General features: G+C 40.9%; 3 protein-coding genes across 10 annotated transcripts in view; 1 reads left to right on the top strand and 2 right to left on the bottom strand.

Annotated features, from left to right (window-relative positions):
- LOC148641909 (uncharacterized) overlaps nucleotides 1-6,766 on the top strand; it is a 62,836-nt gene extending 56,070 nt beyond the window's left edge. For all 4 annotated transcript variants that reach the window (XM_088616754.1, XM_088616753.1, XM_088616752.1 and 1 more), the window contains one exon: nucleotides 451-6,766. In XM_088616754.1, coding sequence (XP_088472880.1) covers nucleotides 451-649 — 199 coding nt within the window. In that variant the 3' untranslated portion in view covers nucleotides 650-6,766. The remainder of the gene's footprint in view (nucleotides 1-450) is intronic.
- Nucleotides 6,767-6,954: 188 nt separating this feature from the next.
- On the bottom strand, nucleotides 6,955-10,124 carry LOC148641908 (uncharacterized). Its single transcript, XM_088616768.1, has 2 exons — nucleotides 9,965-10,124; nucleotides 6,955-9,185 (listed from the first exon to the last, which is right to left on the bottom strand). The coding sequence occupies exon 2, from the start codon at nucleotides 9,176-9,178 to the stop codon at nucleotides 8,129-8,131; it is 1,050 nt and encodes a 349-aa protein (XP_088472894.1). The 5' UTR covers nucleotides 9,179-9,185; nucleotides 9,965-10,124; the 3' UTR covers nucleotides 6,955-8,128.
- A 1,544-nt stretch (nucleotides 10,125-11,668) lies between these two features.
- The window catches only part of LOC148641906 (alpha-1,3-galactosyltransferase 2-like), a 45,764-nt gene continuing 30,723 nt past the window's right edge, over nucleotides 11,669-26,709 (bottom strand). For all 5 annotated transcript variants that reach the window (XM_088616772.1, XM_088616769.1, XM_088616771.1 and 2 more), the window contains 2 exons: nucleotides 20,531-20,668; nucleotides 11,669-19,270 (listed from right to left, as the gene is read on the bottom strand). In XM_088616772.1, the coding sequence (XP_088472898.1) occupies nucleotides 18,589-19,270; nucleotides 20,531-20,668 (820 nt within the window). In that variant the 3' untranslated portion in view covers nucleotides 11,669-18,588. The remainder of the gene's footprint in view (nucleotides 19,271-20,530; nucleotides 20,669-26,709) is intronic.

Here is a 26,709-nt window from a genome sequence, read left to right as displayed (position 1 = left end):
CTGAGCCTTCTTCAAGATAATGTCCGTATTCACAGTCCAGGTTAAATCATTAGAAATGTGAATTCCCAAAAACCCAAAGCTGGTGACTGTTTCCACTTCCGTTCCATTGATACTGAGTGGGCTATGAGTGTGTGGCCTTTTTAGCACTTTTAGCTCTTTTGTTTTATTTACGTTCAACTCCAGGTTATTGCTATGACACCACCTCTGCAGCTGTACGACTTCATCCCTGTAAGTGGACTTGTCATCATCGCTGACAAGGCCTATTATAGTGGTGTCATCCCCAAATTTACTGATGGGGTTGTTGCTGTGTCTTGCTGTGCAGTTGTGAGTGAACAGGGAGTACAACCTTGGACTCAGACAGCAGCCTTGTGGGGTTCCAGCGCTCAGGGTGAGTGGTGCTGATGTTTTATTACCTATTGTTTCTGATTTTGTTGTTCCTGCCTCCCGCAGTCTGGCGCCAGGCATGTGCAGCCCCCTGGGCATTCTGGATGTGATCCGGAGGGTGAAAACCTGCGAGCACCCCGAGATCGGAAACGCCTCCCTCTCCCAGCCCTCCGAAATCGGCTACCTGAACGTCACGTCCACCGCGGGCCCCACCGCGCCCCGGGAGCACGAGGACACACCCAGCCTGGGCAGCGATGAGGTCTGAGGGCCAGATGGGGTGCCCACACCTCCGCTCGGAATCGAGGCTCGAGCCAGGGACCGCCACACTGCCCGGCCTGGTGCCGCCCGTCAGACACGTGTGTAGCAGCTCCACCATGTTTGACAGCTGACCCTGTTTTCAGGGGGAGTAACTCTGATGAACATATCACAACCATGACTCATTACCTTTAATTCCTTCCAGCCGGTTTATAAGTAATTTAAAAGCATCAGTGACACCAAAAAGTCTTATATAACATCAACACCTTCATCAGTGCTACTTTTTTATAAGCTCTTTTTAAATTATATACAAAATGAACCCTGTTTTATACAGACGAGTGCTTAAGATGTTGTGACGGGTGGGATATTGTTTATTCCACTTGCTTCTGCTCAGTTGTGTGTCAGTCCCATGCTGTTTCCCAATGCCCTTGGCTCTTGTGGATGCCCCCTTAGACTGGGACTGCTGGGTTATGTAGAGTCAACACTGCATCTTATGTGAAAGGCAAATACTCGATACTTAATATCCTGGGTTTAACAGGCATGCGCAACAGGCATCAAAATACATATATTGATATAAACACTGCTCTGTAGTGCTCTGCAGGAGAGTTGATAACCAGCACATTTAAATAACTATACAGATAACCCAACATCATGCACCCCTTTTCGGTGTAGAAAATATTAACACAACTGTGTTTGTACCATGTGCAATTCGGTGCTCTTTTTCTCTCTGGTTATTGCAATTCTCATACCATGCAGATAGTTTTACTCAGGATCCTCACATCAAATAGTGTCACCATATCGCTAAATAATTACCTGTGCTAAATGCACATCTACTATGTGACTGCTTATCGGTAACTTCAAATATCCAGCATGTAATCCCTCTTTACCTCCTGGTTAAAATACTACAGTATGCTGCTGTATCCCCTCTATTTACAACTGCTCATCTCCATGGCTTGCAGAGTTGACGCTGCACAATCTAGTTCAGTCCATTTTATGATGCACCTGGTAATAAATCGATAACCTTTAGTATCAACCTACACCGTATGGTACTAGTCAAACAAGTGCTGATTTTCTAGACTACGGAAGGCTGGGCATTGTTTCTGTAATTTCAGTTGTTCAGAGTGGTTACTGGAAATAGATTAACTACGCGGTGTTATAAACATTGCTAGCTGAGAATACTTAATATGCCAGGAACTGTGATATTTTTGTTTATTATTTTATAATTGTGAGCAAACATTTTGTGGTCTTCTGCCATAGCTCTGTGGCACATGTACTGAAATAGTGATCTCTGTATTATAGCCTCTCTATAACGATTTGTAGATTGATGTATTTTTGTAAGAATGACGGTATTTTTTAAATGCAATACAAGAAGTGATCCAAAGTTAGTGACTTCCACCCCAATGTGCAGCACTGACAATCTCTGTGGTACTAAGAAATGTACAGTGGAATGTGTGTGATTGATGCACTTTGTTCGGGCAGGAATGTCTGTCTGGATTTTTCGTAAGAAACAAGTTGATGACAGGACCTGTCTTGCATTTCGCACCTTCTAGTAAAACAGTGATACTATTTTTTAATTCAAAAGAGCTTTATTCTCTATAAACCTGCAGGGTTTCATAGATTTAAGGTGAGAGGGTAATGTGTTCTGTGTGGCTTAGCCAGTAGAGACTCTTGGTCGGAAGGCAGGCTGAGTGCTATAGTCTTGCCATTGCTAGATCAAGCTTGGCGTCACAAGGTGCCACTTACTGTATTTAACCAGTGGGATTGGTTGGGTTTGGAGCCTTATGCAGACTGCCCTTAGCTTGCCATTCAACAGCACCCCCTGTGGCTGGGTTGGGCGCCTGCAATGCTCCAGTGAGAGCAAGATCAGGCCTCCATTAAGCATCTGCTGTTCTCATGTGTGTGAGGACAGAGGGCTCGAAAGTGCAGGGTTTTGAGGGGAGAAGAGAGGGGTAAAACCCTCAGTGCTGGTGTGAGGGTTATAGTTTTAGATCAAGCTCATTGACATTTGGTGACTCTGAAACTGAAAACAGGGCTGTGCACTTTTAACATTGTTTTTCAACATTGCAATACTGTGCCAAATCTCCAGAGGCACTCAGGTTCCACTAATTGAAATAGGGATAGAGTGACATTTCTGGCTACAATCTTACTTGCACCACTAAGTCAGAAATGCATGTATTCCACTTGCCGGTTATCTGTTCTGTATCTTTTTTGTTCTGAGTTAAGAGCTCTGTGGGTTCGAATCACAAAACAGCTTACAGTCAGGAACGTGTGTAAAGGTCAGTTCAGGCTTGTTTTCTGTGGTTGTTATTCATTAGGTCCTGCTCTTCCAGATGTGAGATTTAGATGTCTGGAGATCTGCAAGACCTGGTCCTGAATTCAAGTGATATTTGACCGTTGTTGCCAATTCTGTGGAGACTGAAAGAAGTGTTTATACACATGGATAGGTCTCAACAGCACAGTCTCAATCCCTAACTGAAGCAGAATCCCTAACTGCTTATATCAAGTTGAACAAGAACATGTATTTTATTCAGACTTAAGACGTAACGCCGTTTTTTATTCTTTCCACCATCTTCCGTAAATTCAATGAACCTAATTCCGTACATTAAACTTTAAAGGAAATCCTGTGTTTCAAAATGCCCTCCCCTCTCATTCTGTTCTAGGCATCTTAACACAAAATTTGGTAAAACAACCATAATATCACCATAGTATACAGTACACCAGCCTCCTCTTCTTTTAAGTTATGTACTGTATTTCCGCCTGCTGAGACTTTTGGCAAGGAAATATTTTAAGAGAAATCTGACCATTTCTAAACATCAACTCTGTTATGCTTTGTAAGAGCAACACAGAAATACACAATGAACCGTTTCCAATCCTGCCGCCCAGCCAACATTCAGCAGGATGGAAATGTTGCATGTAGCTGATTGGCTGATGCGACTTCTCACATTTAACGTCCCCTAGTTAAAAGAACAAGTCTTGAAAAACACCCAAGCCTAGTTTTCTAAAACTGTCTGAAAGGGGGTAGTTAGTTATGTTTGAGTTGTTACACGCCTCTATTTCTCAGCTCTGTAGTTGCAAGGATACTGAAACTACAGCAATAATAAAAGAATATGCTTTATTTTTCTAAGTCATGTACTTACGTAGTTAGTAAATTGGGAAAATGTAGCGGGTCTGTGAGTATTTTACATACAGAAGGCCTTAATAATGTAACTAATAATGTAACTCATTTCTTTGTATTTTGCTGTGATGTACTCATTTATGGTTAGCAGTCAAAAGTCAAACCATTGCTTGACCTTATGTGTTACATTTAGCTTTTATTGAGCTTTTTATTTCTCGATAAGCTTTTTCATTGCTAAGCCTTCACGAATAAGATCCATTTACAACTGTATATATATATTAAATTATATTTATATTGGTTAATTTGTCTAGCTTGTATAATTTAGATCTAGTTCAAGTGGATAGCTGCATCAGCATGTGGAGGCTGCAAAGGAGCAAGTATGGGTTTATTCCGTGGTGAAAAGAGAACAAAAGAAACACAACGTTTCGGCTGTGGAGCCTTCTTCTTCACAGACCCGAAGAAAGCTCCAGAAATGTTGTGTTTCCTTTCTTCTCTTTTCAGCATGTTAATTTAAATCTTATGTAATCTGGATTTCTTTGATCCAAGAAATGTTATTTCCAGATAGATTAAACATACCTTGTGGCTTTTATCCTGAAATATCCTGAATATTTCAGGGAAAATGTACAGAAACCTAAGTATAGTATAAAAGGGAACCACAATCACAAATCCCTGTGTAATTAACAGGAATTGCATCATACAAAAAAAACAAAGAAAATATTTATTTCGTTATTTTCACTGCAACAGCCCTTTTTAGGCAACAAAATGAAGCAAAAAGAAACCTGGATTTAAAATTGAGGTGATGTTTAAAGCAATATTTTTTTGCCGTTAAGTAGCCTTTTTCCCCTTTTCACTCACACACCCCAGGAACAGGTTCCTGTGGTTGGCCATTAGAACAGAGAAGAGGAAGGATTTAAAAATTCAGTTGGGAGACCAGCATGGCCACATAACCGCAGCTGTGTCAAATTACCTGGTGGCCACACACTCAAACCTTGAAGCAGCACAGCTCCATTAGACTGCTGCTCACGCCACCATCTAACAGAATACAAGTGAAAGCCATCAAGCAAGTCTATGACACATCGCTAAATAGAGCTTTTGGAAAGATATAACAGACCAGCTGTAGAGAGTTCAGGCAAGACAGTAACATATCTGTCAGCACAAAGGATGCATCAACAGATGATTGATCTTTATCACAATTCAGGGCTTCAATCCAAGGGAATTTTAAGAAAATTTAAAGCTTTTTTGGTTCACTTGGATGGTTCTGCAAGTAATATATCACATACATTTTTTTTTGTTTTTTTAACAGAAGCAGCTGGCCTGTGTCTTGAGTCAGGCTGCTGTGCACCTTGTTGAATCTTTCTGCACAGCTTTGGACACTTCAACTAATCTTTCACTCAGCCTGTTCACTATTTCTACATCTGAACACTTTGAATTAAGCCAGGCTGTGGATGTCACAGGACAGGTTTCTGAGGAATCGTGTTACATCCTGCCGCACATAACCATAACATCAGACAAAAAAGATTAAACTATAGCTAATCGCATGATTTGTTAAAAAAAATTAGAAGCATTGAGTGAAACAACACATCAGAGCTCTTTTCAGTGTAGGTATCCTTTAAGATCAGGAGGAATTTAAAAGCATTTTTTTTTCAAATGAAACTTTTCTTTCATACAGTTCTTTGCATCTTGTCATTAAAGCATGCAAAATATAGTGATGTAGTAAAAGATACATTTTTAAAAATTACCGTTAAGTATTCAGGAAGTTTTGCAACACTGTGAATCTGATTGTTTATATTTGAAAAACAAAAATAAGTTATTCCCTACCCAGTTAGTCATGTTGCTGAGGGAAAAAATTGTAAGGCTGCGTATGCATTAGTGCATATCAGCACAGAGAACTGATACAGTAGCAAAGACATTCCTCTGGCGAGAGTAGGTCTGGTAACGGGATGCTGTTCATATAGTGATGTAGCCCATTCCCTCTAGTCTTCCAAAAGCCAGTGCTGTTATGACATTAAAATGTAAGTTGACAGTATTTTCTGCTCGATAGTGTGTTTACAAAGATAAAGCAGTGAAAGGCACGAGGCCTCTTCATTGCTCCCATGCCTGGACCTCGATCCCCAATCTATTGGCAGGTGAAGGCCCGTGCCAGCAAGCTAGTGAGAAGAAACTACGCAGTCATCTGTTAGGATACTCCCTGAGTACTTGCAGCTAGGACTGCCTGGAACATGGCTCTTAGTGTACTAACATAAAGACAAAGAGAGAAACAAGGCCTGACTTATGGATTAGGAATTGTAATAGGATACACTGTCAGTGGCTTCTAGAGCTCAGTATTCCTATTAACCAAGACCAGCTGTGTTAAGAAACTTAATTTTAGGACTTGGATCATATTGGCCCTTTAGCAATACCATGTTTGTGTTATTTGTAATGCATTTTATTTTTGCAATTCAATTTACCAGCGGCCTTGTATTCAATTCCATATTTTCATATTTTCAAAAGCCCTAGATTTTCTCTCTAACAGCTGTTGAGGTACAGCAACTAAGAAAGGCGGCGATTCTACAAAAAGTTATATTTTTATTCCTTATTCCATATCAAGGATTCCGGGCCGTGTCCTCCCTGCTACCTGCCTGGTTGTGCGTTAAAGCAGCGTTTGTAGTTAATTAGAAATATTGACAAGTTCAGTGTTTTTTTAAGACCTGTGACTGTAGCTTTTTCTTCTATACCTTTTCCTGCTGTACATGTTGATAAAGAAAAATGAACATGCTGCTAAATATTGGGTCTCTCTTGTTAAACTGACAGCATTTTACCCATGCTGTCACACTTGGCAAGCAATGCTATATGGAGAACTAATGGTACACTGCTGTCAGACGAGACACAGAAACGCTGTGACTAATCTTACTCAAGTAAACTATCTGCTTTTTGTACATTGTTTTTTTGTGAGTAGATTTCCTAATTTTGGGACATCATGCTATTTTAAAAGTGTCTTAAGCAAATAATAAAGGTACTTTGTATTTTCATAAATATATAGTCTCTGTTTATGTGTTGGGTCAGTGTGAGAAACCGCAGGGTTGGACTCATAAATATAAAACGGTACAAATTAAAAAAAAAAACTGTCAAATTAATTCCATGGGATCCAGAGTGATAGTTGGGTGACTTTGAATCTCGAAACCTTTTTTCTTTTTCATGGCAACATTATCACACCTCCAGAAAATAGTCCCCCAGCGTGTCCTCAGCATATGAAGAAGCACAGGATGCTCCATATTTATTCTTATCTCCAGTGAAATATGAACAAAAAAAACATACAACTTAATGAATTATGGAATAGTCATGCTTGTAAAAATGTATAACTGTTGCACTGTGTTCATGCTATGGCACAGAGCAATTACATATTTGTCATTCATTCATAATTGTTTGAATTCCAGTTGCACTGAGGGCCACCTTCATTCACAGCAAATCACCTTAGCAGAAGCAGTCCTTCAAATGAGATTATACCTTCAGCTCTTTGCAAGTGCAGTGGACGTCTTCAGCTTTGAAGGGGGGCCTGTTAACTTGGGGTGTAAAAGGAAATATTATGGACACACCCGAGGTCGTGTCGTGCCAGAGATCACACAAACTGTGGGACACGGTAGAGGTCACAAGACCTTTAGTACACGGGGCAGAAGTAAAGCGCAGATATGCAATAGAGGCAGCATCACGGTTAAGGTCAGCAGGGCCTTTGGAAAATGACAGGGAATTGACCATTGACCTTCACAAGCTGAGGGATGGCTATGAATGCAACAAAAACTGAATCTGTTACTGTGCATTGGAGTGTCCACTACTACTGGAATAGTGGCAGTCTTGCCAGAAAAAGGACACAAGTGGGTCTTGCCTCTCCAGAAAAGATGTTTCAGGAGGCAAAGCCAAAGGAGAGATCTCCCGCACAAATCCACATTATCAAGATACAAAAAGTGTCAAAACTAGCGTTCGGTGTCCCCTCCATGGGTGTGGCATTCAGGAAGAAGCACAAAGAGAGGCAAACCGCAATTGAATGACTGGTACCGTATGATGTGGTCAGAAAAAAAATTGAGCTTTTTGGACACATACTACATTTGGCATTAAAAAGAAAACACTTGCATGCTAATCCTAATCGTAAGTTTATACAGCATGTTAATGGTCACCAATCTGTAAAATATTAGTAGTGCAAACATTCACAATGGATAAACTTATTTCTAAACTTCTGTTAATGTAGAAACGTGTGTATTACATGATACAGAGGCTAAAACAAGGTACAACAAAAAAAAATCCTAGGCTGAAGCATCTAAAGCAGTACAATACACAGGAATGAGACTTAAATCATTCTAGCTGTTGGCAAAATCTAAACATCATGGCATGTTCAAGTTAACCTCAGCAGCGCGATACGTGAGCCTCTGAAATGTCCGTCACAGGCAGGTTCCTGACGGCAGGAGGGCTCATGCAGAGAGGCTGGTCTGCCAGCTGCCTGTTGCTAATCAGCCATTGCCGAAGATACCTGACGTTGCAGTCACACTGCCATGGGTTTCCCTGAAGTCGCACAGTCGTCAGATTCGACGCATTATCGAACAGCCCTTCCGGGAGCTGCTCCAGGCTGTTCCGCCGTAGGTCGAGTGTTTTCAGATGAACGAGGGGTTCCAACATCTTGGCTTCAATGGTCTGCAGCTGGTTGTCGTACGCGTACAGGTGATGGAGGCCCGTTTGCTGGAAAAGACTGGCCGGCAGCCGGCGGACAGCATTCCTGGCCAGCGAGAGCCAGGACAGGCTGCGGAGGCCCCGGAACACGGCGGCGGGGACCGCGCTCAGCTTGTTGTCGTACAGCGCGCACACGCGGAGCGCCTGCAGGCCGCTGAAGAGGCCGGGGTGCAGGGAGGCCAGGCCGTTGGAGGAGAGAGACAGGACCGTGAGGGACTGCAGGTTCCAGAAAGAGCCGGGAGAGAGGCTCTCCAGTCTGTTTCTCGCCAAGACCAAGGTCTTGAGGCGAGGCAGAGAAGAGAACAGGGCGTCTGAAAATCGAGTGAGGTGGTTGCCGTTCAAATGTAGGCGCTCGAGATTCTGCAGAGGGGCGAAAATGCGATCCGGGAGCCGCGTCAGCTGGTTGCCGTAGAGATAGAGGTGGGTGAGCTGAGGGAGGGGAAGGAAGAGGTCTTCAGGCAAGCTCTCAAGCCTGTTACTCTGGAGATGGAGAGCCTGCAGCTGGGTGAAGTTGTGGAAGGCAGAAGCAGGCAGGCGATCCAGGGAGTTGTTCTTGAGGATTAGGACGCCCACATCTCCTGGGATGTCCTGGGGGAGGCCATGCAGTGCCCTCCCGGCGCAGTCCACCGTCAGGATGCCAGCTGAGGTGTGGCAGAGGCACTCCCTGGGACAGGACAGGGCCAGGCCACCAAGGAGGAGCAGGAGGAAGAGACAGGTTAGCGCCCACATCACTCCACTACCTAAGGGTGGGAAGGTAAGATTTAACCACATCTCACATTTCTCAAAGTGGAATGAAAGCAAATTAAGTGCACCTGGAGAAATGTGTCTTTTTGTGCTAATGATGGCTGAGCGAATTAAATACAGCCGCCATTGTTACTATCCCTTCGTTTAAATCACCATTGCAATCGTAATTATTAAAAAAGAAAAGAAAGCTAGAAACAGTGTATTACCTCAAGTAAGTGAGGGAATGAACCTGCTCAAACTCCACTGGGAGCCTACAGTACATGATTGGCACATTATTGACCGATTGAAATATCAAAAGAGTTTTACAAGATATGGTTCAAGCAAATGATCAAGAACTTGGATGAAGGCGTTTATCCATCCACCATTTCAGTGTCAGAGGCTGCAAACAATTCAAAAAAGTTTTGAAAAACAAACTTTTTGAGCCATAGGCATTTTTACAAGCAAACCGGTCTTAATTACAGCAGTTATCTCACCTCGAAAGTAAACAACTGTTCTTAAAATGATTTCTTCCACATTTCCACTCACACAGTAAAAAGCCATTTTCATTTTCCACATACTTTACTAACCTCAAAGTCAAATTAAGAACAGACCTGTGAAAGTCATTAGGAGAGAACACCCTAATCAGAAGACCAAAATGGCCCTGAATGGCTTTTGTCAGCCCAGTTGCAATGAAATCTTAAAAAAGCATCAATATAGAATACATTTCCCTTGTCCTTGAGAGTGAAATACAGAAGCTTAAAAGATTATAGCATTATCAAGTTGGGATTGTACTTGCCTGTAACCTTCACAAAATGTTCACCTCTTTTTCAGGTTAGAAGCTGTTCTGCTGTGAATTTCCAGCTGATTGCGGATGTCAATATGCAGTTCTTCCCAGAAAGCCTTCAGTTTTATCACTATTTAGTCAGCATGTTGTGAAACAGTCTGTGATGAAATTTCATGCACACCCCCTATTTCCCACAAATGATGAAGGAAACATTCATCTTTGCCAGTATTTCAAAATCCTGAACAAATCAGAATGGGAATGCTGCAGTGATAACGTTCTTCATTGCCTCTAGCTAGTTACTTTAATGATCACGTATTTCAGACACTAACTAGGCTGCTATATAAATATATGTGCCGTTTGGATTAAATCAGCGCATTTTGGCTGTTTAGTTGATAGTAGATGAACGCAAAAAAAACTATCTTGAATATTCTTGTAATGGACATCTTTTATAAGCAGGGTATTAAAAATAGATGACGTTATCAACTTAAACCAGTGAAAAGTGCATTTTCCAGTGTATAAGTGTGTAAATAGCAGTTCCCCCACATTTATTAATATAACTTCAGCACACTAGTAAAACGGTACCTCCACACTGACTTAAAATAGTTATATTGGCATGTTCCTGGTTCCTGATCAGTTCCTAATTGGAGCCTGGACTAAAGAATAAACACTGAATGCTAGGAGGGGCAGTTCATGGAAGCAAATTTATTCTGCATCTATGAAGGAGGGGTGGAGGATACTGGAATATCTGAGGAGGAAAAAGTCCCACCTAAACAGACACACAAGGTTGGATTTGAACCCCAGGAGCCCAAAGTTGTGCAACTTGTAGTTATTATCACTGGTAATTTTTGCTGCACAACTTGACCCTGTGTAATTGAGAAGTTTAGAAAACTCGGGACTCTGCTGCAGAATACATTCATCTCACAGGATCACAATTCCAGTCTTGTAAGGTCACAAGGCAGCAGGTATTACAGGTTTCTTCACATTCCAGCATCGACTAAACTGGGGAAGCTGTTAAACTGGGTCACAGAAGGCAACACTTAGATCGATTAGGTATTCAGAATTCAAGGGTGGAATGAAACCCTGCAGCTCCCCTGACGTTTCTGCCAACAACCACAATGAAACACACATTTTTTCCCCCCCCTTTTTATTTAAAAACTTTTAACATCTCGACGGTGATCATCAGGCACCTGTAGTTCAAGTCGGTCAACATCTGATGAATGTTGTGCCAGCCAGCCGGGCAACATGTGAACACAACACAGGTGGGGAACTGGCAGGTGAGACGGGAGATTCTGGCCCTGATCCTGACGACCCACACCGCTGGAGTTTGCTCCAGCCGAGCTTTATGTAGAGGTGCCCTTTGAACTATAGCATTTCAGAAGTAAAACAAAATCCCTGATGTTAAAGCAGAACACCTACCTTGGCAAATATTCCAATCAAGCATCCTGTCAAGTCCAATTAAAGCGTCAATTAAGCTCAGCTGGAGTAAAAACGAGCAGGTGTGTGGAACTTTACAAGAACTGTGAACCCCTGCACTTGTAATTGTTGGCCCGCAGAGGCACTTTAAAAGTCTGGTCTTTGATCTCTTTTGCCACACCTTACCTCCCACTTACGATGGATCAATGGATTCATTAACTCAATGTACTGGCGTCTCATTGTGATGTAAATGCATAATGGAACACATAAACGTGCACAGATAAAAATGAAATTCAAACTGAAATTTTTGCTTTTTAATTTTAAATGCTGTATCTCACACATACTATTTCAAGCGACTGTCTCAGTAGCAAGGCATTACAGCAATTCCCTGGTGGTAAAAATGTGAGCAGCCCCTTCAGTGATCTACACATGAACAGCCCAAGTTCAATAGCTAAGAGAACCAACAACAAAGTTTCAACATTAACAACCATTCACAACACGGGGACCTCAGACTTTTCAAAACAAAGAGACTGAAGTGTAACGTACTGTGTAAAGCACGCTTGAAGACTGCAGTTGCTTTTGAAATCAACAAAATTTAAATAGTGGTCACCCCGCTGCACAGCTAAATGAACTTTGGCAGTTGGAAATCACTTAAGGTCATCTCAAAGTGTAACTACCACTCTCTGGAGTCACCTCTAATTTTAACTAACAATTGTATGCATTTAGCACTTTTCACCCCAATAGACCCAGAAGGATTTCTGATATACACACAAGTGGGTCCACTTCATCTAACACTGAAAAACAATGCCATGACACCAGTAATGCAGTATTCATGACCTTTGTACAACATCTCATCTAAAGGATGGAACCTCCTGGAAAACTGTGTTCCTTGTCACCATAAAAGGGCACCGATTTGAAAATTCTGTTGTGGGTAGACAAGCACCACCTACTGATCTACAAACTGGTCTACGCTTTTACAGAAGCAACCTGATTTTCCTGACTGTTCCTCCCAGGAGTGACCAAGCCCATTGGCCATTATTCACTACACTATCTGCTACTACATGTCCTCCACAGGCCTTCCAACCTCCTCCTGCTGCTTGTGGTGTGGGCCAACTTTTTGGGGAGACCTGCACAAAATTGGGGGGTTGGGGGTATGCTTTTTTACCACCAGTTTACAATGAGCAAAAATAACATAACTGAAGTATTAATAACACAGACATACTGTACACATACATGAACACTGTTGTGGCTTAATCCTGACTCAGCATAGAGTGTTAACAGTCGTGAAAAAGAATGCACAATAACCAAGCTTCACCAAATCTCAGAAATTAGCAAATACCGCCATGGCCGCACAGCAAGTTCAACTACATGTTCTTCAAGTGATGTTGCTGGCCGATAAAAAGAGTAACACCACCCACGATCCAAACTGCAACAACTGATATATCGGCTTTCCTTTAACATTCTGTATAGCATGCACTTAACACAAAATCTGAACCAGAATCTTTAAACCGTCTGCTTTAAACTTCACATATAAAGGATAAAGATGTAGTATAAACATATAAAGCTGCACAGACATCACTGCAGATGCCTTTAGTGATGCAGACAACGCCAGACAAGCACTGAACTTCAGGAGTCAGGAGATGTGGTTTAGTAAGGGTGGTAAAAGCAGCAGTAATAATTAAAAGGCACAAAGCCATTTCATATACTTACGTTAGATTTGGGAGGTGCATAAATTTGGATGACAGAAGAAGAAAATAAGTAAAAAATAATTGACAAAGGACATTTGGCCCGAGCCAGCAGCCATATGCTGCTTTAAAGACAAACAAAACCTTCAGAGAGTTCAACCCTCTAGGACCAGGGCTGGGGACCCCTGGCCTATAAAATCACTTCTTTTCTGAGGTCAGCTCAGTAGTTCACAGCTCCTGCTAAACTCCTGGAGATTAGGACACACTGGCTTCCTCTTCTCTGCCGCAATCTGATCGTTCTGGCAAACTTTCTACTCTTATAGGTTTTGCTTTACGTATACCTATGACACAGGTCTCTGAAAATGTCAGCTTCCCTACAAATTCAGCAGAGCAAGTTTGATATAAAATCAGATCCTTTCCGTCATATTGAAGTTTGGCCACCTAATTCAATTCAATCTGGCATTTCAACAATTGATAGCGACCTAGGGTAGACCAACAATTAACTAGTGATACGGTGTGTACATGGTAGTCAATACTTTTGATATTCCGCAACAATTTTTAATGACCGAGTCATTTTAAAATCTTTTCGAAAAGCAGTAATGCATGTTGATCAAATTTGCATTGTGACACTCTGCAACTTCATAGAGAAACAGACAAATCAGAAAGGAGGATATATAAATACATGTACATTAAGTCAAAAGTATTGTAGCACAACAAAAAACGTACAACTTGCACACACAAATTCTCTTTGTATCATTAAGGCAACAGTTAAATGCCTTAGAGGCAGATTTAGCAAATCAGACTTCAAAACTACATCATATACATCCTGTATATTTCACCATTTAAAACAACATCACCCGTTAGAACACGCAGAAAGTAAGAAATTACAGTCACAAACTCGTGTTTTTAGTGGAAGGGGACCATCTATAAGCAGCAGGCCAGTATTCAGTGCGACTACACAGCAGCAAACCATAATAGCATCATTTTCGAGCACCGTGCCTTACGACAAAAAAACGAAAAGACATGAAGACATCACAAATGTAGTTGCATATTCCATTGCATAAGACATGCTTCCCATTAGCACTGTCGAAAATGAGGGATTCAAGAAGCTTATCAGAGTCCTTGACCCCAGATACGAGCTACCTGGTCGGAAACATTTTGCACTGACTGCACTTCCTCGGCTGTATGCAGAGTGTAGGGAGATGGTAGAGCGGCAGCTGCAAACGGTGCCATTCTTCGCCACTACTTCTGATATGATCCTTTAAAGCACTTTAAACTTTGCAGTCTTGTCTGAGCCATCTTCTATGTGTGTTTTATCACACTGTAGTATTAAATTTTTCTATTGAGATTTTTACTTTGTAAATTTTACTCCTGTATATTTTGACTTAAAAAAGACTTGAATACTCTCTACCTCAGATTTGTTTAATGTTTCTGCTGTTTGGCAAGTGTTTGTTGTGTTCTTAAAGAGTTGTTTAATTTACCAATTAACTGTCTGGTTTCTTCAACTTTCACTCAGGAGAAAAAATCTGCCTTTAAACTTGAAAGAAATAATGATTTTACATTTATTGTGATAATTATCAATATCAACTGATATGAAAATTTTTATCATGATAATGTTTTTGGCCATATCGCCCAGCCCTAGTCCCAGTGAAGAAATTATAACTTGTAATCTACAGTATGTAGTTCTGCTGGATTTTACTTTGTACTTTGAAAGACTGACTAGCCCTTAAAAAGACCTTTGACATTTAATGCATTGTGCTAAAGTTAAAGATTCATCTCGGTTATACAGTACATGTGATGCAATGCTGCTCTCCTGGTTAGCAAGGCGGAAGGAACCAAAGCAGATCTTGAGGCTGTGCCAGAGAGATCAGATTATAGTTCAGTGGAAAATTCTTCCTATCACGATACGCATAGCGATATTTCAAACGCTGAGCGGAAAACAGATTTAACCAAAAGCCACAAACTCAAACATCCGTGAAGTCTAAAGGAAGCAGGCACAAGAAGTGCAATTTACACAATCACATTGCATGAAGATGAAAGGAAATGAAAAGCAATCGTCTTATCCAACAGTCCATCCCTGGGCTGAAAGCAAAGCATCCAGGCCCTATCAGTGTGTTCAAACCTTCTCTCAGCTAAGAGCATTTGATAGTTCCTTCAATCTGGTGCCAAGTTTCATATTATTTCATTTAACTTTTAACCTATGAGCCTGCAGGAACCATGCAATCCATTGTTAAGAAATACTATGGTAAAGCCTTGTAGTCTTTGATTATTATTATTTAATGTTATTTGGTTATTGTTAGCAGAACAGACAAATGAAAGATTCACTTTTCTCAAATGAAAACCAATGACAATTTCAGTTGTACCACACTGTAGTAAAGTGATGTGAAATTGAATGGAAGGAAGGTTGTAAAGAACAAGGTAGAATGATTTCTCTCCAGTAACAATCGGCGATACCTAATGTGAACTATAAATCAATTTGTCTTTGGGCTCACATTTGAATACATTCCATATTACCCGTTTTTGAAAGACTCATAGATTTTAACTTGATATCTACCAGAGGGCAGAGAAAGACTCAAGGAAATTGTGCTCATACTAATCTACATTACATTAGGTCATTACTATGAATGGTGTTACCTCAAAAGATAATGTAGATGCATTTTTTTTACATAATTCATTGCTATAAACTCTTTTGAAACAGAACTATACAGTCTGGTATTTACACACAATTTTGATTCCAAAGCAGCCATTTGTTATGCAAGACCATTAATATGTAAGAAAGGCTACAGAATGAGAAGGGACCATTTGGTTTTGGTAGCTAACCTGTAGCTTCCATTTCTATCCTCTGAGAGTAACACGTTTTAGACAACATGAGCTGTATTGGCCCCATGAGTGATATCTGAAAAATCTGGAGTTTGCTACCACAAACTTACAAACCTTTTTTACAACAAAGGAATTTTGACATTTTTGTACAAGAAATTGGTTAAACCCCAGTTTGTACGCGAATACCATTTTACACGAGTATAACTGAATTTATCCCAGGTGCCAGAATGATAAATACCTAATCTGGTTTGACTATTGTGGTGTCTCCGGGGGAAAGGTTTATGTAACCGAGACAAAAGTACTCACACCACACTTCTCTTCTTTAATTTCTGTGGAGTTTCCTCTGTTTCTCCAGTCCGTACGTCTTCCAAGCCAGTCCACAATCCGTTCGCTCAATCTTTATTCAGTCTGAGTTTCAAAGTCTGTAAAGTTCCACAAATCCGTGTCGTATCCAAATCACAAACCGTAAACCGTAATCCTTTATTTCTTCCGTTAATCCGTTATTCTTTAATCCTTACCAACACCAACCTGATTCCACTATCTCCTCCAAAACACATTCACCTACTGGCTTCCACGCCAGTTCACTGTTTCCAGGGTATATATATTTTCCTGATGAGACACCTGTGTCTCGTTGTTTTTCAGACTGAGCCCTTTCCATCTGTGGGTCAGCTGGTTTCTCTTGGCGGCCATCTTGCTCAGGTCTAAGTCGAGTATATTGAGCAGATCGTTCCTGAAATACCCGTCCTGGATGACCCTTCCCCTGGTCATCTTACACTATCTAAACACGTTTTGAACAGAAGCCTCTTAAACTGCAGCCAAATTGAAATGTGAAGCAGGTGAGGATGTTGCAGATATCTGCCAAGGTTCAAATCAAATACTTGACCACTTCCGAAAAAGACTTTTTGGAAATGAGGCTCAGGTCACCATCTTGGCTGTCGAAGCTGCAAATTTCTTTTCAGGTGTCAATCAGTAGCTGCCCGTGATAATATGCATCATCTTCCAGAAATGTGAATGCAAGAATTGTGACAGAGAAGATGTGTTCAATTTGGAGTTAAATCCTTAAGCTGTTTTTGAAAAGAGTCTAGTTTAAATATGAGAACGATACTGCAGTCGGGTGACCATTATGACTTATATGGGGACCTCATTTCACTATATTTTGGGTCTACCAGCTTCAGAACTATTTGGCTTGACATTTATGGAACTGGGTCGGTCTGTCACAAATCAGCATGTGATGACCAGTGTGAATATAAATATCAGCATATAAACTTGCAACAAATCTTTATCTGGCATGTTCTTAACATTTCACCTGGAACATTACATCTGGCTACACAAAGCTCAACTAGAGGCAGCCTGAAAGCTTGGAAGAAACAAAAAGAAAAATCTTCCAAGATAGAGATTACTAGAGCTACAGTATGTTTAAAAGCCTAATAAAATGCACTTTCTTGCCTTCTCTCTCTTCAGCGGATATATGCCATTCTCATATTTTTAAAGCATTGAATGTCTTCAGTAAAATCCTACTTAAATACTGATCTACTAAGTAATATAGAATCAAAATAACTACAGTTTAAGAAATATAATAAACTGGTGAACAACATGGTGCACACAATTGAGTTTGTAATTACTTATGCTTTGCAGAACCCTTCTATAGCTTAACGAATAAATCTTAACACTGGTAAAAAAAATACAGGTATTGCAAGAATATCGTTTGTGTGATCTTCATCAACTAGCCTTTGACATATATCTAAAATTAATGTGATAAATTCGGTCTCAAGCAATGTTTTCAATCGTTATTCATGCATAATTTCCAGACCAGGCCTCATAATCTTGCTGGTACTGGCATCGATTTCAAAGTTAAACTGAATTCCTGAAGGACGTACTTATGATGGACACTATGATCCACAATTTGTCTATTATGGGCAGAAACAGGATCCACTGAAAGTCAAACATAGGTCAAGAACACTACCTTCTGTATCTCCGAGAGCATTGCTGAGCACTATGTTCTTACCGCTATTCACAGGGACTTCAGGAAACAGTTAACAATTTCATTTAACATCTTCAAAGAGCTTCTCCTGCACGTGTTTGGCTGGCACCACTTGAAGAGTACTGTAAATGCCAGGAGATTTGTTTTGGCTCACCCTTGTCAAGCGTCAGTTGAAATATCCAGAGTTGCACAAGGACCATATACAGTAGACCAAATATTGGTTGTAAGCATGTGACTTCAAAACAAAACTGGCAGAAGTTAAGAAGGATTCAAAGATATTTCTAATTGATTGATCATAAAGGATTCTTAATAAACCTTGTACAAGTCTTAGCACAAATACCAGATAGTGGAAGACGGAGAATGGCGGGTTTAAGGATAGCTGAATTTTACACATTATACAGCGCCATGGAAACAAGGCAGCATTTTCTCCCTGAGTCGCAGATACTTAATGAAGATCTTTAAAGGCAAGTGAGATAACGAGGCACTTGGGGACACCGATGCCACAAGGCTCCTGAGTACTAACGCTGACAAGTTTTGCAAAGGGAACACAAAACACAAAAGCAAAATCAGTGCTGTCTCACAGGTCTGCAACGTAGAACAGGCCCATTGAGAAAGAAGAATAACCACCATTTTTTTAAACTCGTGATAAGAATACATTCAAGAAATATTTAAATAATAGAAAGGGAGTAAGTCTGTGTGCATAGAGAATGATCCCAGTCAATGAACTTTCCATCTACTGCCTGAGTGCTCTGTAATGCTTCTCAGCCCAGACAAGCCTGGGAAAATGCAAATCCATGCGATAGCCGATTTCCGGCGCCCAGCAGTACTCAGGGGAGAGAACTTTTGTTGGCTTATGGATCCAGAAGTACTTGTTTAAGTGGCTCTCGTCATGCCAGAGCGCCTCCACCTGGTTCTCCTTGTCCTTCATGATACCCTTGTAGCAGCTCTCGGTCAGGCGCTTCACATTCTGCCACGTGCCCCCGAAGACAGCAGCGTGGTAGTAGATGTCGCCCTTCTCCATGAAGGCCTCCGACTTGGGGTTCTGGTCGTAGGTGTACCTGAACTTCGGGGTGCGGTAGAAGAAGGCGTGCATCAGCGCCACAGAATCCCCCAGGGCCTCCGTGCCGAACCGACCCACGAAGACCTGGTCCACGTCCAGGCAGAAGATGTACTGGGCCCTGTGGCGCACCTGCGACTCGATGATGTCGGCAATGGACTTCATCCGCATCATGGAGATGTCCTGCCATCGCCTGTGCCGCTCCACCTGCAGGGTGACGACTTCCCGCCCTGGGGCCAGCGCGACCTGCGGGACCTTCGTGGGATCGTCCGTGAAGATGTAGTAGGTCACTCGCAAACCCACCATGAAGTAACGCTCTGCAGAGGTGAGGAAGTCCTTGAGGTAGGTGTCCAGGTACCTGAAAATAAAACAAAGGCGTTGTGAAACTCTCCATCTTCTCTACCAGTATCCCCTCGGAAGCAAAAGAAGTACAAGTCACTCATAAAGCCAGTTATCCTAGTCAATGAACTGCATCGTGAGTACTGTGCAGTATCTAGTATTAATCTCTTAAACATAAAAGTGAGAGCATGATATGTTCCCATTCATAGCTACAGCACACACTTGAGAGCGCTAAATTGGCTCAGTGCAATTGCGGTTTGAGTCCATAATGGTTTGCATGCATCTACCATCGTGGACTAGTGAGGTTACTGCCCTGAACTGTGTACTGTTAAACTCGTCCCATTTGTACGTGTACCAGCTGTTACGGCTCTAAGATACACAAGGCTTCCCAACAACATACGTGAATAAGTCTTAGGTTACTCCTGAAACCCTATACCAACAGCGCCAACAGACCAGTAAGGAGTGGGATGCTCTATCTCCACCTCTGCATATGAGAAGATACAGGGGTAACATAACTCCATTCCCTCCTCTTTCATTTCTCCTTTCAAGCTCCAAGGATCTTGATGGCTACTCTTCTCTATCGATTCAGAGTAGCCAGCAAACAATGGGGCAGTTTCCCACCGCATTGTAGCACAATGTATAAAAGGGAAATGCAGTTAAGGAGCATTCCAGACAGAAGAATGCATTTACACAGAAGAAGCATAAGGGGCCACACGGTCACCTCAGATTTGTAGCCCTTCTGTGTTGCATAATGCTTTATGACTCTAAGACAAGTTGTGCTCACTGCCTTACTTTTGTAAAACATGTTGTAAAACAAACAGATTTCATTGATTAATATTGTGCATCACATCCAGATAAAAGCATGACCTTACATGTAGAATTCATGACAAAGCTCAACATCATGAAGCAGCCTCACAAGGCCAAGATATCTTGACCTCATCATGGGTTTGGTTGATATTCATTCAAAATAGGAGCTTCTTCGATTTTCTTTTTAAAAATGCAGTAAGAAAATTCAAGTAGCCAGTCACAGCAAGCTATGGCGCAGTGGGTTACTTGCTGTTTTCCCAGATTTATAAGAGGAGTCTTATTTTACATTAGGGCTTTAAACAGGAAGATTGCCTATAAATTACCTACAATATTAAATCATGCATTTCACTTCAAGTCTAACCTGACTATTTTTCACTTATTGCTCAAAATGTCAAAAAACAGATCTCATCAGAGCAGAGGAAAACTAGCTGGCCAACAAACAGTTACATCGTTGGAAAGAAAAACTACATACTTGCCAACAGCAAATACGGTCAATGCAACAGAGGTGTTTTGCTTTCTGTAAAACTCATCGTAGTATTCTGGGTTAAACATGCCGTCCCAGATGACTGGAGCTCTCCAGTATGTGCATGTCTGGACGTCTGTCCTGGACCTGAAAGAAAAGACAAACATTTTGAGCAGTTTGCTCTTTAACTCTTTGTTCAATTGGAACAAATGACAAGTTATGATGGTCTGTTTACCACTCAAAAAGTAACCAGATAGCATACACCCCAAAACCACTGGAAGGTTAGAAGCTACAGTATACTTTCCCATCTTCCACTCAATCAGTGCCAGATTTGCCTGTTAGTTTCCTGATTCACTTAGAACATTTTCTGAGTTGAGCCCATTAGTAACTAAAACACCAAGCACACACCATTTTAGGGTCATTTAAAGGATTAAGATTAAAGGATTACATTTTCTGCCCAGTCTTCTTCTTTACAGAAGACAAAAACTACTTTGTGAGTTTTCAGTGATCTCCTGATTTTTATTAACTCATGTTGGATGACTTTTAAAAAAAATTGAACACCCTTTGATAAGCTTAGGCCATTCATTTTTACATCTTTAGAATTTTTCTGTTTCTATATTTTATTACAAAGAAAACATGATTATAATTCTTGTTGCCCTTTAACTCCCTATTATAAAATAGATCGACCAACGAGTTTTGGCATACTGTATTCGTTCCAAGCTTTCAGACCTAATATTTGTCTGCTCTATATTTTCTATTGTGATAACTAGACATGTTGATCAATTCTGCACAGTTGTTATATTCTTCTTATTCTTTGCTTGTTACTTGTGAATTTTAATTAAGATAGTGGGTTTTTCTGCTGTCTGATGAAGATGATATCCTATGATCCTTCACAAAATGGCTGGTTGAGATCCTCAAATTAACTTACTGGTTAGAAATCTTTTGCCGGTACCCCATCCTTTGCTCTCAAGTTTTGTTTTTAATTTAGATCAACAAATGGACATAAGAAAGCTCGCTAGCATGTGGAGGTCATTCTGCCCATCACTGGTTGATAGAAACTGATCCTTAAAGGTAGCATGGACAGGTAGAATGTTTATTTGCAAAAACTTTGTCATTTCTTCATTTATATATTTGCTTTTAATTCTAGAAATAAATATAATTTATTACTATAGCAAAAATGAAAATTCTTTGATGAGGGATTGGTGACTATTATCAGTAATAGGGGTTTATTTTTTGTTAATTTGGTGAAGCTCAGTCACAAATAAAACACTGGATGTATTTGGCTTCAAAAAGGTAGTTGCTCTTTAGTAACACAGAAAATGTTTTTGGAATTGAAGAGCCCATCTTTATTTTACATTTGAAAAAAAAAAGATTTGGAATCACTAACACTGACATCCCTGACATTGTTTACATTAGAAAGTGAAGAGATGCTGGCATTATCTAGATCAAATATCCCAAACCAAACACAAAATCATTTCCGAAATGGAAGAGACAGATTTGGAGTTTACTCAATGAAGTGCAAAGTGTACTTATTTAATTTAGCTTTCGGTTTATTTGCTTTTACATTAAAAGGCTTACATGTCCCATTTGGAAACAGCCCCCTGTGTTCCTGTATCCCTACCCTGCTGTTAGGTATTAGCTAATCACTCTCTGCTCTGTCGATGGTGTCAGTCCTATCTGGGCTGGTCCTGCAAATAGCAGTTTAGCACATAGGGAAGTGCTGCCAGCAGTGGAAACAGTATTCAGTATCCATTTAGATTTTTTTTATATACTTAAAAAAGAAAGAGCATTGGGATCTGTTGTGTTTTAAAAAACAAGATCATATTATGCAATATATTCATATAAATAAAATGTAAACATAACATATATATATACACATAAGATGTGCAGCATATTATTAATATGCATTAATATGGCCAGCAGCCATATCACCCTGCAACTTACAACTGGCAACCCACTGAAGCTAAGCAGGTGTGAGCCTGGTCAGTACCTGGATGGGAGACCTCCTGGGAAAAACTAAGGTTGCTGCTGGAAGAGGTGTTAGTGGGGGCAGCAGGGGGCGCTCACCCTGCAGTCTGTGTGGGTCCTAATGCCCCAGTATAGTGACGGGAACACTATACTGTAAACAGGCGCCGTCCTTCAGATGAGACGTAAAACCGAGGTCCTGACTCTCTGTGGTCATTAAAAATCCCAGGGCGTTTCTCGAAAAGAGTAGGGGTGTAGCCCCGGCGTCCTGGCCAAATTTCCCATTGGTCCTTACCAATCATGGCCTCCTAATAATCCCCATCTCTGAATTGGCTACATTACTCTGCTCTCCTCTCCCACCGATAGCTGATGTGTGGGGAGCGTTCTGGCGCACTATGGCTGCCGTTGCATCATCAAGGTGGATGCTGCACATTGGTGGTGGTGGTGGAGAGGATCCCCATTACCTTTAAAGCGCTTTGAGTGGAGTGTCCAGAAAAGCGCTATATAAGTGTAAGCAATTATTATTATTAGAATATAATCATATTAAAACACACTATTCTAAATGTTTTTGCTTTTCTATAGCCCAGGGGTTCCCAACTCCAGTTGTAGGGACCCCCACACCTGCTGGTTTTCATTACAGCTTCAGTTCTGAATTGAGCCAACGAGTCGCCAAAGTTAGAACCTTTGCATTTTTTGTACTCAAAGATAAGAGATTTGAAGCTACCGAAGAAACAAACTATCTAAACGGCACTGCCTTCACATTGAAGAAGCAATCAAGAGTTCAAATTCAACCTGCTGTTGGTTCTATGAAGGTGTTGATAACTCAGCCGAGTGCTCAGCTGGGGCCAGCAGGAACAGGAGAGGGAACTCCTGCACAGCCCCTCGCATGCAACACAGGATATGAACATCAGTAACGGACTTCCTTTTCCTTGTCAAACCTAATTTAGCTGCAGTCATTTGTGAAACCTAAAGCAAATGGTCAAGTGCAGCAGCTTATCCTCAAAATGGGTCCATTTTTAGGTAGCAGTTCTACATCTTCAACCTGTCTCAGTAAGCAGGTAACACTTAGGGCTTATTTCCTAAACAACTAATGCCTCAGCGTTGGCTTCGGGCGCTCTCAAGAGTGCGTTTCCCAGGATCAGTCATTCAAGCATGTTTTGTCCATTTGAGAATGAGACCTGTTCCATCCTTCAGATTATGCTGATGCACAAAGGGGGCGGTCTTGAATAACCAGTCATGAAGGGTGAGGTTACTGGAATAGAGGGTGGAGTACTGGGTCTGGCCGCTAACAGGAATGCTAAACAGAAAAACAGCACACTCACTAATGCATAGATCTTTGGAGGTACTATGGGCGCTAAGGATAGTTTAACGGCACTGGTAGCTCCTTAGTAACACACCACCCCAGGGGCTCAAGGAGAATCCAAACACAGGCAGACAAGCAAACAAGTGGAAAAGCAAAACCCAAAACAACAGAGCAAGTTCAGAGCAGAGAGATCCATGGGACAAACCGGAAGAAAAATCCAAAAGGTCACAGAGCAGGGAATTTTGAGGCTTTGAGGCCAAAACTGTAAGACTGAGCGCAGGGCTTAAGTGGCCTTTTCCCCGTGAGACAGGTGTGGAGGTTACCTGCACACAGGTGAAACGGATCTCCTGCCAGAGCCCGTGGCCACAGCGACCAGCTGACTGGCAGGTCTAGCTGAGGTCCGGCCAGTTGCCATGGTGACTCTAGTGTGTCCTTCAGTGCTCCAGCAGTAGGAATGACAGATAGCACTGGGTTTATCACCATGTTATCAATTCCTTTTTTTGCTCCTGCAGAACCATACCCGTTTAACAAACAAATTACATTTCCCTCTGCATGAAAAAAAAGTGACACGTGTAATCAATTTAATTTTAATGACCTCAAAACGTGTGTAGCCACTTCTAATTTGACTTTAAAGAAGGACAGAAAATGTTGTACACATAAGGTGCTTATACCATGTGTGGAGTCTTAGCAAATGTGGGACCCCATTTGGCCTATTTTGGTGGGGCCTCCTGGACTTAAAATTATTTCAAATTAGGTATCAGGAATATGTGCTATTACATTATATATAAATATCTATATTTATTAGCTTATATTTTGACATAAAATGTGTTAAAATGAAACAATACTTACAAAGAAATGTGTCTTGCTTTCTGTTCTGCAACCTCTTTTAAACTTTTGTCAAAGTTTAAGTTTTTTGCTTCATCACCTTCTATGGATAATATTGCAAGGCTATTGAGTCTATCTTGGAGCATGTTTGACCTTAGATGAGATTTGATCAATTTTAATTTGGAAAAGCTCCTTTCCCCTGACGCCACTTTGACTGGAATTGTCAGAAATGTCAAAAAAATGTCAAAAAATAGAAATCCAGTAGCTCTCTCATTCAAAGCAAGGAATTCCACGATTTTCAAAGGCTTTCCAAAGTATGAAGAAGGAAGAATTGGCTGCAGTGTTTCCATTTCCTTGACCACTATATGGCCATCTAACTCTGCTAACTTTACAGACTTGACAAGTTCGTTTTCCTGAATGAGCTTAACATTTGTTACCGCAATTTTCCAAATCTGCAGCATGTTTTTGTAATTCCTCCTTTGGAATTTGTTTAAATTTACTCAAAAAGCCAAATAAATCCACAGGTTTTTTCCACTGCTTAAACTGTGGCTCCAAAGACCGCATAGCCTTGTCTAAGACTTGGCTGAAGCAGTGTACCTTGTAAGCATCCTTGGGATCGGTAACAGGGTATTCAGCAGACTGGTAACTAAAGAGTCTTTTTCTCTTTCGCAATCCGTTTGGAATTCTTGGGTTACCTCCAAGTCATTCGCAAGCTCATTTGCGCCAACTAAGACTCGTTCAAAGCCAGTCTCTCTATACTTTATCAGCTAATGCAATAGCTGATAAAAAAGTCATGTATTTTTTACACAAACACATATTAAGAGTACAGTTACGATATGGGATGGAGCAGAATATTCAAAGCACAAAAGAACTATAATCTCTCCTAATCTATCTACCTACCTCTCTTTCTCAACCGTGAGATTAATTAGAATAAGAGTAAGTAAGGGAATGATGTAATTTTCATCAATGTTATCTCAGTGAATGATTTATTTGTATCATTAATTCAATAATTTATTTTGCTGAAAGAAAACACTGATTAATTGTTTACTGAGGCCAAGCTTGACGTGGGCTCTTTCTTGCCTGTCTTGGTCCTTGTGTAGAAAAACAAAGGAAGCATCGTTATTTTATTCTTCCAATTGATTTATCATTATTAAACCCTGCATATGGTTGGAGTGCGTGTTGTGTTCACCATCATATGTATGAGAGGTTTGATGGAAACAAGTTCTGTTCTATAATTAATCTGTAATGCTGTAAAGCCAACACTAACTAGCCGGTCAGTGAGCATCAGCAGCGCACCGTCGCAAGCCGCACAGCACAGCCTGGCACGGAGCCAGAGAGCCCGCAGGAGATCTGAATCCCCAGAGATTGGATGAGTATTCAACTTCAATGCATTACAGCTCGAGAATTCAATTGTTATCCCAACCAGTTGATATCAATTTAATTCCTAAGAGTTATGTACTTGTTTTGAGTATCTAATGTAGAAGATATAACCAAATGCATTTAAGAAACGGTCTAAATGAATGATATACTGAACGTATGTCCTCTTGATATATGTAACTCTTCGTAACTGAATGAATATATATCTTTTGTATTCTGACAACCCTCACGATAAGATCGGTTAGGTTTATATGCATATTTTATGTATTAATAAATGTATCCTCGTGTATTAGTACCCGTGTGTGTGTGCGTTGTTTGAGTTATATCACCATGGTTGGATTCTAAGGCCATCAAAAGAATCATTTTGTGATTTACTGCTACAATTAATAATTGTCCCAGTAAATGCCCAAACCCTACAGAACTGGTGCCTTCAGAGAGCACATTACATTTTATTGGCGTCCCTGGGTGGGCTGGTAAGACTGAAATGAGTCAACCAAGCGGAATAATTCAATATAAAATGCCGCGGGTTTCATACACGACAATACAGTGTGCTGAAAGCCGAAAGGAAAAAAGTTCCCCTTGCTCTTTAATCAGTGCTTGATTGTTTTGTGATCTTTTGCGATCTACCGGGTTGATTGCATACTTGATCTTGTGGTTTTCTGTGGTAAAACTGTAATTTCGTACTTAAAAGTAATACTCTTTAAGTTTAACGATGGTT

Source organism: Lepisosteus platostomus, chromosome 23 (genome assembly GCF_059453375.1).
Source record: "Lepisosteus platostomus isolate fLepPlt1 chromosome 23, fLepPlt1.hap1, whole genome shotgun sequence".
In the NCBI taxonomy this organism is placed as follows: Eukaryota; Metazoa; Chordata; class Actinopteri; order Semionotiformes; family Lepisosteidae; genus Lepisosteus; species Lepisosteus platostomus.
This window is presented reverse-complemented; position numbering and strand designations above follow the sequence as displayed.

Coding starts and splice junctions, on each gene's coding strand:
- LOC148641908 (XM_088616768.1), bottom strand. CDS start 9,178: ATGTGGGCGCTAACCTGTCTCTTCCTCCTGCTCCTCCTTGGTGGCCTG.